General features: G+C 40.2%; 1 protein-coding gene and 1 pseudogene across 1 annotated transcript; both read right to left on the reverse strand.

Annotated features, from left to right (window-relative positions):
• Window positions 1-223: 223 nt before the first annotated feature.
• On the reverse strand, window positions 224-3,017 carry LOC115373285 (NACHT, LRR and PYD domains-containing protein 1b allele 3-like). The gene is made up of 3 exons (XM_030071588.1): window positions 2,962-3,017; window positions 1,380-1,437; window positions 224-609 (listed from the first exon to the last, which is right to left on the reverse strand). The coding sequence occupies exons 2-3, from the start codon at window positions 1,387-1,389 to the stop codon at window positions 344-346; spliced, it is 276 nt and encodes a 91-aa protein (XP_029927448.1). The 5' UTR covers window positions 1,390-1,437; window positions 2,962-3,017; the 3' UTR covers window positions 224-343.
• A 2,500-nt stretch (window positions 3,018-5,517) lies between these two features.
• Window positions 5,518-11,240, reverse strand: LOC115373691 (caspase-4-like; annotated as a pseudogene).
• Window positions 11,241-16,030: the final 4,790 nt, after the last annotated feature.

Here is a 16,030-nt window from a genome sequence, read left to right on the forward strand (position 1 = left end):
GAAAAGGGGCTTCATATTTTCCTTTAAATGTGGTTTATTCATTTATTCATTCATATTTTTTCATACAGACCCACCAAAAGTAATATCACAATGTAACAGAAAAAAGTGATAAAATACTTAATCAGCACCTTAGAGTAAATGAAATTTTTTTGGGTAAACTCATGAGGATTAAATAAGGGACATGCATGATAGTCATTCCTTGAAAGAAAAATCCCACTGCACCCTTTGTGAATAATTTCTTATGGGAAAATTATAGTATACGTATAAGTATAGTATATATATATATATATATATATATATATATGTTGGACTCTGGTACTGTGTGTGCGTGTTTTTAATCTGATTATTTGGTACTCTTGAGTTCTAAAATGAGATATGGCTCCAGTTGATTAAGAATATGGTAGAACGTATCTTTTTCATCGGGGCCGCAAGCATTCAGGGGCCCCGCGTAGAGCTCCTTCATCTTCTCCTGGTTGGTGCGCTGAGCCATGACCCTGTTGTAGCTCTCCTGGTCGATGACAAACCTGTTGAGCAGCTCGCCCATGACAGGTTCCACCAGGCTCACTTTCTGGATCAGCGCGTCGCGGTACTTATCCACAAAGTGCCTGTCTGAGGAGAAAGGGAATGGAAAATAACCAATGACATTAATGTAATATCAGTATGATGATTTGTCAATGCAAAAAAAAAAAAAAAACAATTTTACACATCCATATTTGTGCTTGGTCGATTCAATCCTCTGATTTCCAAAGCAAAGACTGTAAGATGACTCCTCAGGGGTTCCTTACGGAGCAAAACAGAATGCTTGCCAAAAAATGCAATTCTTACAGAAATCTCCAAATTTCAAACGTTTTTGATATCAAATCAAAGCATGCATTTTGCTATGATGTTCCTCAAGGTCTTGGTGTCCTTGGTGCACATAGACGAGCTTGTGAGTGGCCATCGCAATCACGTATCATAATGTCCTACTCCTTAAATGTTAAAGGAAATGCGTAAAGAGACGCCTACCAAAAAAAACAACAAACAAACAAACAAAAAAAAACAATGTTTATTACACATTCATGACGATAATAACCTGACACACAGTGCTGAGCTGCATCTCAAATCAGTCTTTATAGGTTCCCAGCTCTCAGAAGACAAATAGGCTACCACTCCAACTATCTGCTATTGACCTTTTAAGATCCCCTGTTTGCTCACTAAAATGGGTCTTTTTTAATCGTGAAAAACTCTTCAGATATACTTCAACATGTCTGTCTTTTTGTCCACAATAAAAATCAAACCAAGAGAAAAGTTGCGTGTGTGCTGCTGCATTGTCAGATTAGATAATTTGAAGCCACTGATAGAGTGAGAGAGTCATTATCACTCCCAGTTCCTTCACTAACCTCCCGACATGGTCCTTATGCACCAGATGCTCCAGCTGCGGGTCCCGGGACTGCAAGACTATGGATGAAAATTAAAATGACATCATAAAAGTTTAGGCCTAGCTCTTGAGACTCCATGGTTACTTCTGTGTTCCCGTGCTGGAAGTGCAGCCAGCAGCTTCCTTTGTGAATGACAATCTCAAGTACAAGGATACCAAACAAAACTAAGCGTGGATTTATGATGGAAAACAACATAATCTCAGACAATAGCCTATAAGTGGTGCCTTATCACAGCGGATCACAGTGTCTGCCGGTGGCTCAGCTGTAAACTCCAAGTGCAAATAAACTGATTTCACTCCAATCTGACTGCTCAAACTTTGATCCCACACCAAACCTTAAGCGATAAAGAAGCATTGAAATAAGGACTTATTTTTTGTTAAGTGTTCCTGCTTCTTGTGGCTGTTACCTGTTATCATTGCATCTATTGTTACCATTATATTTTTTTAATGTAACATTAATAGTCATGTTAAGGGTGTTTTTTATTTAAATTAACTATTATCACAACTACAGGTAAGTTATCCGGCTTGTTGACGAGTCTCTGCTTATCGTTATCATTGTAAACTTGCTGTTTTCCTGTAAACCAGGTACATTTGCAGAAGAGGGCTTTCGCTTGGTATGTTCCATGCCGGAAGAGATTATGGAGAAAACAGGAAACTCACTCACTGTAAAGAGGGACGCTGCCAGGAATTTTGGTCCCCATGAAAAAAAAAAAATATATGTATTTACTTGATGATGGTTTAATAATTTTATATTAGTTTTTACCTATTTTTTGGGGCCCCTGTCAGGCAAGGGCCCTTGGAATTGTCCTAACTTTTCCCCCATATATGGCGCCCCTGACTGCAAACACAAGTGTTGTTGAGGATACTGCCCCTGGGTCTATGACTGCAACACAAACAGACACAATGCCCAGGAATTTGATTATAAACTTCCGGTACTTTTAGCCTAATCAGGAAGCACTGCACTGCTTTTGTTTAAGAAAGTACTATTGACTTGACAGCAAAAGTGTCACTAAGGGCCTTTTGCCTTTTTACACAGGCCAGTCAGTGTGAGAGCTACTGGCACAGGTTCAAAAATGAAAGCAACAAATATGCAAATGCAGATTTTTCAACTAAATTTTTTTCCTCCTTCCCTCCGTTCTTTCTTGGTCAGTTAGACAGTTTTCACAAAGTTACATGGATTCTTCCTATTTTTCTCCATGTTAAAGTGTTTTTTTAGGGAGTTGTTCCTCATCCAACGTGAGGGTCCAAGGACAGCGGATGTTGTATTTCCTCTAAAGCCCTTTGAGGCAAATTTGAAATTTGTGATTCTGTGCTATATAAATAAATAGAATTGAATTGAATTGAATTGAATAAACAAGGGGGAGTTATTTGCACAGTTTTAAAAATTAAAGTAAAAATCCTGTTTTCTACCTTCAGTTGTTTTAAACTTTTTTCTATGCCTCTATATAGCCTGTGTTAACAAACTGAGCGCCCATGCAAGCAGATTCAGTGATTGATATTCTTCTGATATTAATTATAGCATTGATATGATTGAGATAACTTACCAAGTGACTCTGCCTCTTGAATGCTGCAGCGAAAATCTGGGACTGGGACTTGGATAAAGTTCCTAACATTATCCTAATGTTCCTAATGTTCCTAAACCACACCCTTCAGCAGCTTCCTCCTCCTCCTCCTCCTCCTCCACCTCCCCTCCTACTGCTCCTGTGTTGTTTTTTCCCTTTTTTATGTATATTTAGAAGCTCCATAATATTAAACTAATCCCAAAACAACCTAAAAAATAAAACAAAATTATAATAAAACAGAATCAGGGGGAGTCACATCACGCAGCTGTGTTCATGTGCAGTGAGACACAGCGGGACGTATTGCCACCGTCCAGGCTGCCAAACAGCTCTCGCCCCCAAAACCAGGCATAGGGCATGGGCTTTTAAAAATAATAGGAGGTAAAACAGGATTAAATTGTGTAGGGGAATGCTAGCATAAGGATGTGACATTTCTGTAACATCACTCATGCATTAATGTGTATTAATCTTGTACTATTGTTTCCAGGAAAGTGTCTGAGCAAACCTGCTATTTGGAAAATGTCCTGCACAAGGAAGCACAAGTAGGTCAAACACCATCAACTTATTTGGTCTTATTACACTTTGTTGTGTATGAATCATCTCAGTGCACATATTTAGCCTACCTGCTGTGTTTGTGTGACTCAGAAGATTTCTGAATTATTAGTGTGGGGGAGATATGAGTTTTACTCCTGTGTGTGTGTGTGTATGTGTGTGTGTGTGGGTGTGGGTGTGTGTGTCTGTCTGCCCATGCCTAATCCCGTAAACTACTGGGTCTGTGCCCTAAAGATCCTCTTGCGGTTGTGGTGATTCAAAACTTTTGCAAACTGCTTGCTGCTTTTGCTTCTTCCATTCGCTCTATTAATTCACAGTCTAGCTCGCCCGACCACAGTTGTGTCGCTTGTTTCTCTTACTGTGTGTATCTCATTCCACTACTTATCTTTCTGTTTTTTGCCACCATGAAATCCCAAGACACACACACCAAGTAACTGCTTACAAAAGACTGAGGTGTTACAAGACTCAAAGAAGGGAGCTTTTTTGTGAATTATTTTGCTTGCTGATTGTCATTTAGATGCATTAGCTACCAGGCTGTTTTAGTGAGAGAGAGCGTGTACTGAGCGAGCCGAGACACAAAGTTATTTAGATAATGTGTCATGTGTATTTGAAATACATGTGAAAGAAAGTTGTTTTAGGAGTGTGTCAGATCTTCCCCACCCTTAGTGTTGTGTGGATCATCACTATGATGAATGGAAGGATAAATGATTTCAGCGGTTATAATTCCACCATCTAAGTTCTCCTAAAAACACTGTCATTTAAAAAAAAAAAAAAAAAAAAAAAAAAAGTACCAAGACATGTATTTCAAATACACATGGCACGATGTATAAATAAGCTTCAGGGCTACTGTGATGTTTCTATCCTTTTTACATTTTAAGGTTTCTGTTAGCCTCCGCTATGGCAGGTCAACCAGGTCACTCACTGCTGTTGCCTGGATAGGAGGATTTTGCTCCACTTTTTTTCTGCTGTGTTGGAGCTCAGTAATGGACAGAGGTTAATGGCTGTAATGGTTTTTTGTCACCACGTCGCCAGTCAGCAACAGAACTGGTTCCTGGTAGCCTACATTAGATTGGATTAGATTAGATTAGATTGGATTCAACTTTATTGTCATTGCACATGTCACAAGTACAGAGCAACGAAATGCAGTTAGCATCCAACCAGACAGTATATACACATTTTATATATATATATATATATATATATATATATATATATATATATATATATATATATATATATATAGCTAAAGGTATATAAAGCATATAACAGGCTAAAAATATACAGATGAGATATTTATATGATAATATGATTTACACTGATTTTGATGATTGCATGGTGACGGTGTGGATCAGAGGTGTTGAACCGTGTGCCATGCAGGGTGAAGAGGCTGCTTATTTTCATTGGAACCAAAAACTACACCACATGATTTCACTGAATGGTTCCTCCTCTCTGTTTGAAGGAGAGGTAATCAGTGAAACCACCCGGTGTAGTTTTTGGTTAGAATGTAAACCTGCAGCCTCTTGGCCCCACCAGTTTGGACCCCCATGGTCCAGATGTCTCGATGGTGAAACTTTCTCTTCAGCTCCCACCAGTGAAAATCATAACCTGGGATCATTTGGAGTATGAGTTTGTTGACATAGCAACATTAATTATGATTTTACCACATGCAACAAACTGCATGTAAGCTGCACTGTGTATCATCATCCTTCAGGTGAAGGTTAATGTTAATGTTAAGGTTAGGGCAGAATCAAGCGCTACTGTGCTGAATCAAGTGCGCATGTGTGAGTGTGTGCAATAACAAACTGCAGAATGTTTTAATTGACCAATCAGAGAGTATTCAACACAGCTGTGTAATAACCAAAGAACCAGTGACTAATAAGAACAACTGGTGGGTGGATAGTTGCTTAAGTCATCACAAAAAGGCAGAAAACGGTCAAGGTAGAATACTTTGGTTTATTGGTATAATCCAAAAATTAAAACCACATTTTTAATTTGCAATAGCCCATCTGTGCAAATTCACGAGGTTTAAATAACGGACATGCATGATGGTCATTCCTTGGACGAAAACTTCCGCTGCACCCTTTGTGAATAAATTCTGATGAAAACATTATAGTATACTAAAATACACTGAATGAAAAAGGTTCAGAGGGTTCAGAATGAATTTTTCCGATGGTGTGAATAATTTCTGACATGATTCTCTAATAAACATATAAAAAGGCTAGGCTCTTTTCAGCATGATGGAAAAATTACAGTATATTAAAGTATACTATATGGAAAAGGGGGTTCAGCATGGCATATAAAAACAGTTTTAAAAAATGCGCTCTGTGTTTTTAATCTCATTATCATAATTTCTTGAGGTCTGAAATGAGGAATGGCTCCAATTCCTCAAGAATTTCATAGAAAATATCTTTGCCACTGGAGCCACAGGCATTCAGGGGCCCCTTGTAGAGCTCCCTCATCATAGCCTGGCTTGTAGCTTGAGCCATGACGGTGTTGTAACCCTCTTGTTTGATGACCCCCCTAACGAGCAGCTCGTCCAGGAGAGATGGAACCGTGCTCACTCTCTGGATCAGCGCAGTGCGGTGCTTATCCACAAAGTGCTTGTCTGAGGAGAAAGAGAATGAAAAATAACCAATTGGTGACGCATCTGAATCCATGTAATTACAGTACAACCATCAATTTTACTTTACTTTTACTCAATGAAATTCAACCTTCGGATTTTCAAAACAAAGGGTTTACGTTGAGTGACTGTCATGCAACAGCAAGAGTGACACATAAATGTATTTGATGCCAACATTCACTCTGAAAGAACAAGCATCATTTCCCCTCCAACTGATTGAAATTTTACTTTAGAATCAAACTCTTCAGATATACATCTGACAATATTGGAATGAAGTAAGTTGTGGAAATATTCACCATATAGTTTAGATGCGAAACCCTGTGCCAGTAGTTACACTGGTCACTATTACGCTTATTCAGTTGTGATCAATGTGAAAATAAGCCAGTGTTTGTTAGCTCTAGTGCAGCCAGATTCTCAGTTTACCTTTTACTTTCTGCAGATAATTTTAAGCCCCTGATAGAGCGAGGACTGCACACAAGGCATGCCCTTCACTTACCTCCTGACATGGTCCGTACGGCAGATGCTCCGGCTGAGGGTCCCTGGGCTGCAAGACAATGGAGGAAAATTAAAACTCCATCATAAATGGATAAGCCAACAGTTCTTAGACTCTGTACTTGCTTATGTGTCCCCATACAGGAAACATGGCTGACAAAACGGTGGTAAGTACAAGGATACCACACTGCACTAGGCTCACATCTATGATGAATCTGTGTGTCCAACTATAGGCAACACAGGTTGATATAAATAGTTTAATGTGAAATTGAAAAACACTGCAGTTCCTACAGCCGCCTGCAGTGGGTATTCATGATGTTAGACAAAAATGCCCTCAGGTGGTTCAGGATGAAACTCCAGGACAAGTTGAAGCTCGTTTCACACATTTCAATTCAACAGTTTAAATGAAGATTTGTTTATTACTTAGTGATCCTATTTCTCACAGCTACTATCTCCTTTAATTACATGTAGTATTCCTAATCTAATGTTACTATTAGTATCAGCAGTGCTATTATTATTACTATTGATATGAGGTAACAGTTTCTCTCTGCTGTGTCTGTGTGTTTATCTATTATTCACATTTCCTGCTATGAATACACATATTTGTAAGAAAAGGACTTTCTCATAATATGTCTATCCTGTCGAAATAAAGGTTCACTAACTAATAAGAAAGCAGGAAAGCACTCACTGTCAGCAGACGCCGAGGATACTGCCTTTGAGTCGCGCTCTGCAAAAAGAAAGAGATTTTGCTTACAGATTAATTGCTCAGGGTGTCTTCTGTTTAGCATAGCTGTGAAGAGCTTTGTGGTATTTTACTGTCGTTGTTGTTCACTTGCTAACAAATGTGTCATTAACACCTCAGGCTCAGCAGGTTGCCATTCATGCACACAGGTGTGAACGCTGGTAGGGGGAGCACCCACACACACACTCACACATACTTGGGAACACACACACCTCTTGGGAAGAGGTAGAACCGATTTGTTAAGGTGCATCGGTCTTTGGTTGGCATCTGTCTTTTCTTGACACAGGGAAATTTCTCAAAGCGCTTCATGATCTGTGTGGATGAAAGTAAGTCGGTTAGACGAAGAGACATCAGATAAATCATCCAGCATTACTGAGTCATTTGTATAATCCTGCTGTTCCTATAGTTGCACAGTTGTTTCTGATGTTACCTGTTGGATTCCAGTGATGACAGTTCAGTGTTAAGTTAAAGTTCCACTTCTTCTTTTAAAATTGCAAAACTTACCTTCCTGAACAGCTCCTCGATGTGATCCTCATGGCAAAATTTCTTGAATTCGTCAGCCATGTACTCGATGAGAAGAGACCCAAATTGCGGCCGTCTGTATGACTTAGTATCTGCAGAATTGAACACAGACATTGAAACTAAATTAACTGACATTTGAGGGATATCAGCCCCTCTCAGTACTGTTTATGAATAGTTGATGAGTGAAATCCTTTTTTTTCCTCTCTCCTCTCCCCTATGAACTGACCAGGGGTGCAGGACAGCAGGGAGATGAAGTCTTTCTCTTTGGGTGTGAAGCCGTCCTCCACCATGTCGTCTGCCTGGCTGGGCTGCGGCTCACAATCCGAGGCCATGATGGCACTGTCCCCATCGCTAATAAACACAGATCCATGTTCGTCTGAAAAATACATAACATACCTTGAATACAGTGCATGAAAACTTCACTCGCTCAAATCCAACAAAGCATACTTCAGCTACACAACATACAGAATGTTTTTTTTTTTTTTTTACACAAGCATATTGCACACCTCATAGATTATGACAGATTTGGATATTAAAGTGATAGCTGGGGAAGCATCTTCTAACAACTGACCGATCCTAAGTCCCGCTGACACTATGAGAACCAACACAGAAAGAAAGAGCTGTTTAAACCTGGAAAGTTTCTGCTGGAAAAGTGGGGCTTGGACATAAAGGTGAGGGGACTAACCTCTTCCTCCTCCTCTGCAGGCCTGGATGATGATGACTTTGGGTTTGTCCACCAGCGCGGGACAGTTCTCAGAGTTCAGGTGTTTGTAGATATTCTCAATGCAGAACTCATCGGGATTATTCTCCAACCAGTGGACGCCGTGGATGACTCCCAAGTTCCCATGAGACATGATGACCACAAAGACGCTGTCTGTCTGGGAGAGCCCTGGGAGCTGCGAGAACTCCTTCACGGCTTTGTCAATTTCCTGCAAGACCACAACATGCCACCCAAATCAACCAGAGGAATCCTTTAACGACAGATTTTTTTCCCCCCTTTGTTAAATATTACCTGTCCACTGAGGTTGGTGTGTTTAAATACTTTGTAACCCAGTTCCTTGAGAAGATGCTCCATATTCTGCTCATCTTTCTCGGCTCCATATCTCGTCATGTCCGGATCGTCAAAATCCCGATTGATGATGAGCAAAGCCAGCCGATTCTCAAAGGACTTCTCATCCACGGGGTAAACCTACCAGAACAAATTATTTAAAAGGCAGCAGTGTTGATGTGCACTGTTTATGACATGGTTAGAAACAACATCTTGAAAAGATCAATTTTGTAATGTCTGCTTGTAATGACAGAAAATACATTGTGTGAACCTGCAAAAATTAAAATGTCACACTTTTCCTTTTCCACAACATAAATATGCCTTCAAAGGAAGCATCAAGTACATGCAGTGTGCATCCATCAGTGACATTACAATTTAACTAATTCTATGATTTGAAGATTTTGCATGCAGCTTACAATAGAACCTTATAGTGAAACGACAATATATAACATTGATAAGACTGTATACACAAAATCTGGCAACTAATTCAGACCATATCAGATGTTTTATATTACATTTAAATTTATGATTCATGATTATGATAGACTTACATCTTCCTCATCCTGTCTTTGTTTCTTTGCCTCCATGGTCGATGCTGTTGTGCCTGGAAGAACAAAGCAGGGGGTCACTGCTGGGATTACAGCTCAAAAACGCCTTCTTGTCAACTTTAAATCATAACGAGGCAGCGCTTTAGAAAAAACAAATGAGGGAAATGATAAGCTTTTATCAGGCTAAATTGCTTTTGAAAATGACAATATGAGGGGTTTCACTGCCAAAATGTTATACATCAGTGTTACATATGCATAATTGTGCTGTATCTGTCATCCATGTAACATTAACAGCTCATTACGTTATTTTCTTTCATGCAAGCAATTGCTTGTTGTATATCATACATACAGATGCACACTAGAGGACTCTTTAAAAAAGGCCAGTTTTGTAAAGCCCTAAAAATGTGGTACTTTTACCATAACTTATACTGATCATGATACATTTCAGAACTCTTGAGTGCGTTAAGCTCATTCAAAAGAAAAAACGTGTAGCGTAGTAACTGCAAAAATAAGCCAGTCCTGCTTATTTTCTGCTTAGCTGAGGGTCCTGGGGGTTACAGACAACAAGTTAAATGGTAAAGGAAAAAATTAAAGATTAATGAATAATTCTCTGACTCTCTGTATTGCTGCTTTATTGTAGAGCTGGTTTAATATTCTTCATATCATGATTATTATTTAAATGAATATGGGACAGGTTGTCATGTGCGTCTAAGTTCAAGTTTGTCTATTTGTCCACATGCCCCTTAAATATTTTTTTTCTAAATATTATTTTCTTGCAAACAAGGCACATATGAAAAATAGGGCTTGGCCTGGGTATGTTTCCTGTGCGAGTCTAAGTCTTAAACAGGAAAACACTCACCGCAACCACCAGAATGCAGATGATATTAGATACTTTATTTTTGACATTGATATGACTGTTTCCGCTCATGCTGGGTAAACTCACCGAGTTTCTTCGCCTCCTCGTTGCAGCCGATCTCCGTCAGCAGCTCCCTGGTGACCTGCAGCGCTCCGGACTCGGTGAATGTGGACACTAGAGCGTCTGTGATGCCCAGAAAGTCTTTTCCCTCCACGGCATAAGTCTTGAGGCGCGGCTCCCCCTCCGGTCCAGCAGCGCGGCGCGGAACTTGTTCAACTTCTTCTCCGTAAGATCCTCCAGCGAGTCTTTAATCGCCCCTTTGATGGTTTTGGGTGGTATTTCTCCTCAGTCTCTTGGAGGTGAACCGTCGTCTTGACCTCAGAGCCACTTCACCGTGGAAAAAAAGCTGCAATTTCCTTCCTTCGCGCCCGGAGAAGAAAAGGCGCCGCCTATATCGTGTTGCTAAGCTTGCAATGTCACTAAAGGGAAATTAATTCAAACCATATGAGAAGACTCCTGTAATATACCTGGTCAGGCCAGTTGTCTTGTTCAGTTAAAAAAAAAAAGAAAGAAAAAAAATGAAATTTAATTAACCCTCTATGGTAGGGTTTCTCAACGGCGGCGATACCGCCCCCCAGGGGGCGTTCAAAGAAGGTCGGGGGGCGTTGGAAACAATTCTTTTGACAGGGGGGCGTTGGGGATCTTTGAAAAAAAAAATAAAAATATGTAAATATTTAATATAAAAGCCTTTATTATATAACACCTAAAGATTCATACATGGGTTGAAATATAGAATTAGGCGTACTTGCAAAAACCTGCCAGTTTACAGGAGTCTCTTTACCTCTGAGTTTCCAGCAGTTGATGATTTCTGTTTCGTACTTCATGCTGCATTTATAAGAATGGGACATCGGAGCATCCTGTATTAAATGTCACCACCAGTATGGCAAATCTCCAATAGCAGCGGAATTGGGGGGTTCGGGGCCTTTCGGGATTCCCGACAGGCCCTGAATCCCCCACAAGGTCTCGCGATGTTGTTGTCACCGGCGCGCAATACTTTTGGCTAGCAGCGAAGGTGGAGATTTCCCATGAAAAGACTTTCTAACTTGATATTGGAGGAACAAAAACGTATTATTAACTGGGAAATCAACACCAGGCCTCAAATCCAAAGGAAGTGAGGTCTTTTCAAACGGAATGGTACAAAAAGAAAGAGCGGGTTGTGTGGATGTAGTCAAGCTAGCAGGTTGTTGTGCTTTCCGAGTCTCCTTTTCTCGGCGGGTCGCGGCAGCGTCTGGCTGAGAGAGGCTGACTGCGACCTGCACAGCCTGCCGAGGCTTTGCCGAAGCACCAAACCTCCACAGCCCACATCCGAGGGGTGTACTATGAAGCAGGTTCAGTGGGTTAGCGAGGTATGTTGAGTCTAAAGCCAGGCTGTCCTGTATCACGAAGGTGGCTCTCTTTTAACCTGGCTAGATCACCATGGTAACTTATGCTTAACTAATAACCTGGTCCCGGCTCTAAAAGCGGCGCTATCTCACCCAGGTGAAATCACAAAGTAATTTTTGTCCGGTGATTGGTGGCACATATGCACAATGCAGGTATACTATTAGTGGTGCACAGACTTCACGTTTGTTATAAATATTCAGTTGTATCACAGACTTTGTTATAGTAGCCTACTTTTTTTTAAAGGAAACCCTTTATATTATAACGGTGACTGTCACGGCCTCCGAATGTGATGATTGGACGGGAGCAGACCGTGGTGATTCAAACGCACTCCAAACGCCACTTATTCCCATTTAGAAAAAAAGATTTAACGAAAAATGAGCAAACAGACATCATCAGAAATGGCTCCATAATTCCAGTTAAACTTCAAATGTAACGAACAATTATCTGAAACTACTGACAAGTAGCTCTAAGCAGCGTAAATAGTGGTCAAAAATTGTCATGTAACCATGGTAACCAACCGACACCGTTAGACTCACCCACACACACCTTCAGTCACCTGACTTAACCTCAGGCTTTACCTCCAATTCCTAGGCAACACTCCCATAAAGCTACTGAAGTTACATATTTCTAAACTAAAATTCATAATACTGAATGAATTGCAGCAATTATTTAAAATGGCTATAACAGTGACAGAATCCCCCTTTGTGCTTCCTTTGAAATTAATCGCCAGCTCTCCTCTCTCGCCTTATTTGCGGCCACAGTGTTGCTCTTAGCATTAATTTTATTTTTGAAATTTTCATAGCTTTCCATGAGGACAAGCTGCTCCTCTTGCGTGAAATATGCAGCCCGTGAACGGTCCATTTTTCGCGGAAGTAGAATCATATGAGGCCAAAACGCCCCCTTTTCTGTGAACGCGCACAGAGCACAAAGCTGACAACCGGACTTAACAAACCTTGATGAGAACCACCGTCGTGAAACCACTTAACTTTGACTGGAGCTTTAGGTTTTGTTGAGCCTGATAGTGAACACAAAGCCTGGCTATGTTGAGCCTCCTTCGTAGTACAGCCCTCCGCTCTCTGATCAACCTGAACACCTTTGGGAAGAGCCGGACAGACACAGCGCTGGATTAGCAGCTCAGGCTAACCCTAACATCACTGCACACAACGAAAAGGTAAAAGCTAACAGGGATTTAAACGTCTTTCTCTCCTGGCTGTGCTCGTATGTGAGTGACTCAGTAGCTTTTTAGGCTTTTCAGACTTAGTTGTACTTGGAGGTTTAATGGTGTGTGATCGGAGCGGGCAGTATTTATAATGTATTGTTGTTGGTCTTATAGACTGCACTGCAGCTGGAAGTCCTGTGTTGTTGAGATTCAGCTGATTTCTTGTTGTGAGCTTGTCTTTGGGATCTCCTGGGGTCCGTTTCACGAAGCAGGTTCATCAAACTCCGAGTCTTACCCCGAACTCTGAGTTGATCTACTCTGAGAGAGGAAACTCTGAGTTTTCGGTGCCAGAACAGCTGATTTGAGTTAGATTGATCAACTCGGAGTAGTTTCACCTGGAGTTAAGCGCGTGCACCACAGCTATAAAAAGACAGCGTCAGTGGAGCCCCGATTTGAAGAGTCACCATGGCAACGGGGATGCGTCGGGCTGCGTTTTTCACCCCAGCTGAATTGGAAATCTTAATGCATTCATACAGCGAGTTTGAAAAAAAGTGCAACACCGCTGCAGCGGCAAAGGAGAGGGAGACGGCGTGGGAGAACATTGCTGCTTGGGTCAATGCGTAAGTTTAAATGTAGTCCGTTGCAATCACAATAATATTTCTGGGGAAAACTGCTTGAATGGTAGCCTACACAGCAAAAACAGATGTGTTAAAAATGACACATGTTGTGCAGAATTTTAACACATGTGGCGAGTGTGCTCAGGGACTGCACATGTTGTGTCAAATTTAACACAATCAATGTGTGAGCCATTTTAACACAGTATTTGTGTCAGTTAATTTAACACCAAAATGTGTCATTTTAACACGTTAAATGTTGATTATGTGTAACTGAAAATTATCAAAATCTACTACTTGATGTGTTAATATTGCAACCTAATGTGTTAAACATGAGGCATAAAATTAAAGGGACAAAAAGACAGATGTGAAAATGTTAGCCATTTAATCAATGGTCAAATGTTGACAGCCCATGGAACAATGCATGAGTGCACAAAAGTACATTTTCCATTTTCAAGATAACAACAAAATACAACAATATGTTTTAAAATTGGTCAAATGTTGACAGCCCATGGAACAATGCATGAGTGCACAAAAGTACATTTTCAATTTAAAGATAACAAAATGTTTTAAAATTGGTCAAATGTTGACAGCCCATGGAACAATGCATGAGAATACAAAAGTGCATTATAAATTTAAAGATAACAAAATGTTTTAAAATTCTGTTTCATCAACTCAGCTTCCTACATGTTCAGGCAACAATCTGCAGTCTTGAAATCAGCATTCTTGAGAAGCTAGACAATCTTATACCTTGGGTTTAAGTATAGTTCATCTGTACTGAAACCAGACATTATGTCCAAAGGTCTGAAATCTGCGGCAGCAGTCAGACTGATCATTTCATATTCTTTAGTTTTCTGTACAGCGTAAGCATAAAAATGCTCATCAAAGTACTTCACTGTAAGAATTCTTACAAACATCAGAATGGATACATCAGCCTGTGGTATAATATGAATTATTTCACCAAACAAAGGCTCTCCATTGTTGTCTACTTTAAGTGGCAGTACACAGCCGGTTCTGTAAGTCTGGCCAAGCACACTAACAGTGTGGGCAACATAGACAGAGCTGTTCAAAGTCAAGTCATCATTATCATAGGTAGATCTCAGATTGTCCAGCACAACATCTGCTTTCTTCAAGGAGCTGATGGTAACAGGGTATGCATTTGTGACATTCGTTTTCTCAGAAAGAGCGTCACCAAACTTGAAGCTATACATGTGCTGAACTTGGTGTTTATAACTCAGCGTTTTAGAAATATTTTTGAAGTTTCCAACCACATGAGCATGTCTTTTTAATGGATTGTGCTTTGCCTCAAATCTCATACACCACAGCTGAGAAATAGGTCCAAACGTAACCATCATCCTTGGATAGTGAATCATAAAATGGTGTTTAGGAACCAAATTTCTATCATAGAGCTTCTTGAATAATGTGTGGTGCTCTATAATGAGTTGTTTCAGGAATACAGCAAGCCCGTGTGTAACAATGGGTGCAAAGACAATGCTGCATATTTCCCTCAGCAAAATGAATAAATGCCAATGTTTACTTCTCATGTCAATAAGATCGCCAACTAAAAAAGGTAACACCTGCAAAAGGCTCCACATTTGTGATGCAGTCTGTTTTATTGCATTGTCAGCGGTTCTCAGATTGAGAATAACACTTGGCTTATTTTTCTCATTTCCATACCCATAGTCAAAACTGGAAATTCTATGATTCAACAGTTCTAGGGTGAAAAGCTTTTGTTCATAAATTAAGTGGTGTAACATTAGTCTCACTTCCAAAGGGGCTACACCCTCAAGGATATCATGCATAATGTCAACGCATGTGTTCTCAGTAACATGAAAATGCTGCAGCTTATTTAAACAAGAGTCCTCTTTAACTCCAGTTGAGCTTGGATCATTAAATATGACATGCTGCTGATAATTTTCTCTGGTGCGTTTCTCAAGTTTATCTTCATCATAAACAGACTGAGCCACAGTTTTGTCAACCATGCAAAAGTGACAAAACTTGTTTGCTGAAAAGCTCTCTACATATCCACAAAGGGAATGTATAGCTAAATTGTCTGCAGTCAAGACACAGATTGTTCCATACAGAGTATGATTTTGACCTTGCATCTCCACCTGTATACCAGAACTTTCAAGGAGTCTGATGTCCTCTAGCAGTGGTTCCAAAATTTTACTAAACCCATATATCTCTCTGTCCAAAGAATTAAACAGAAGGCACAAGTGAATATTTGAAAGTGATGAATTGTATTCTGGTGGCAGATTCCTCAAGGCAAAATAAACAGCACCCATTTTATGAATTTTCGTTTTGGAGCCCAAGGGGTTTGTTGTTTCTAAGTCATCAAAATACAACTGTATCTGGAGGGCTTGAGGAAATGTTTTAAACAATGGATGAGATGAAAATTGAGAGCCGTCACAGTAGTTGTGCATTTTACCTTCAGTATGTTTCTTACCCTGGCGGTAAA

The sequence above is a fragment of the Myripristis murdjan genome, chromosome 16 (genome assembly GCF_902150065.1).
Source record: "Myripristis murdjan chromosome 16, fMyrMur1.1, whole genome shotgun sequence".
Lineage (NCBI taxonomy): Eukaryota > Metazoa > Chordata > Actinopteri > Holocentriformes > Holocentridae > Myripristis > Myripristis murdjan.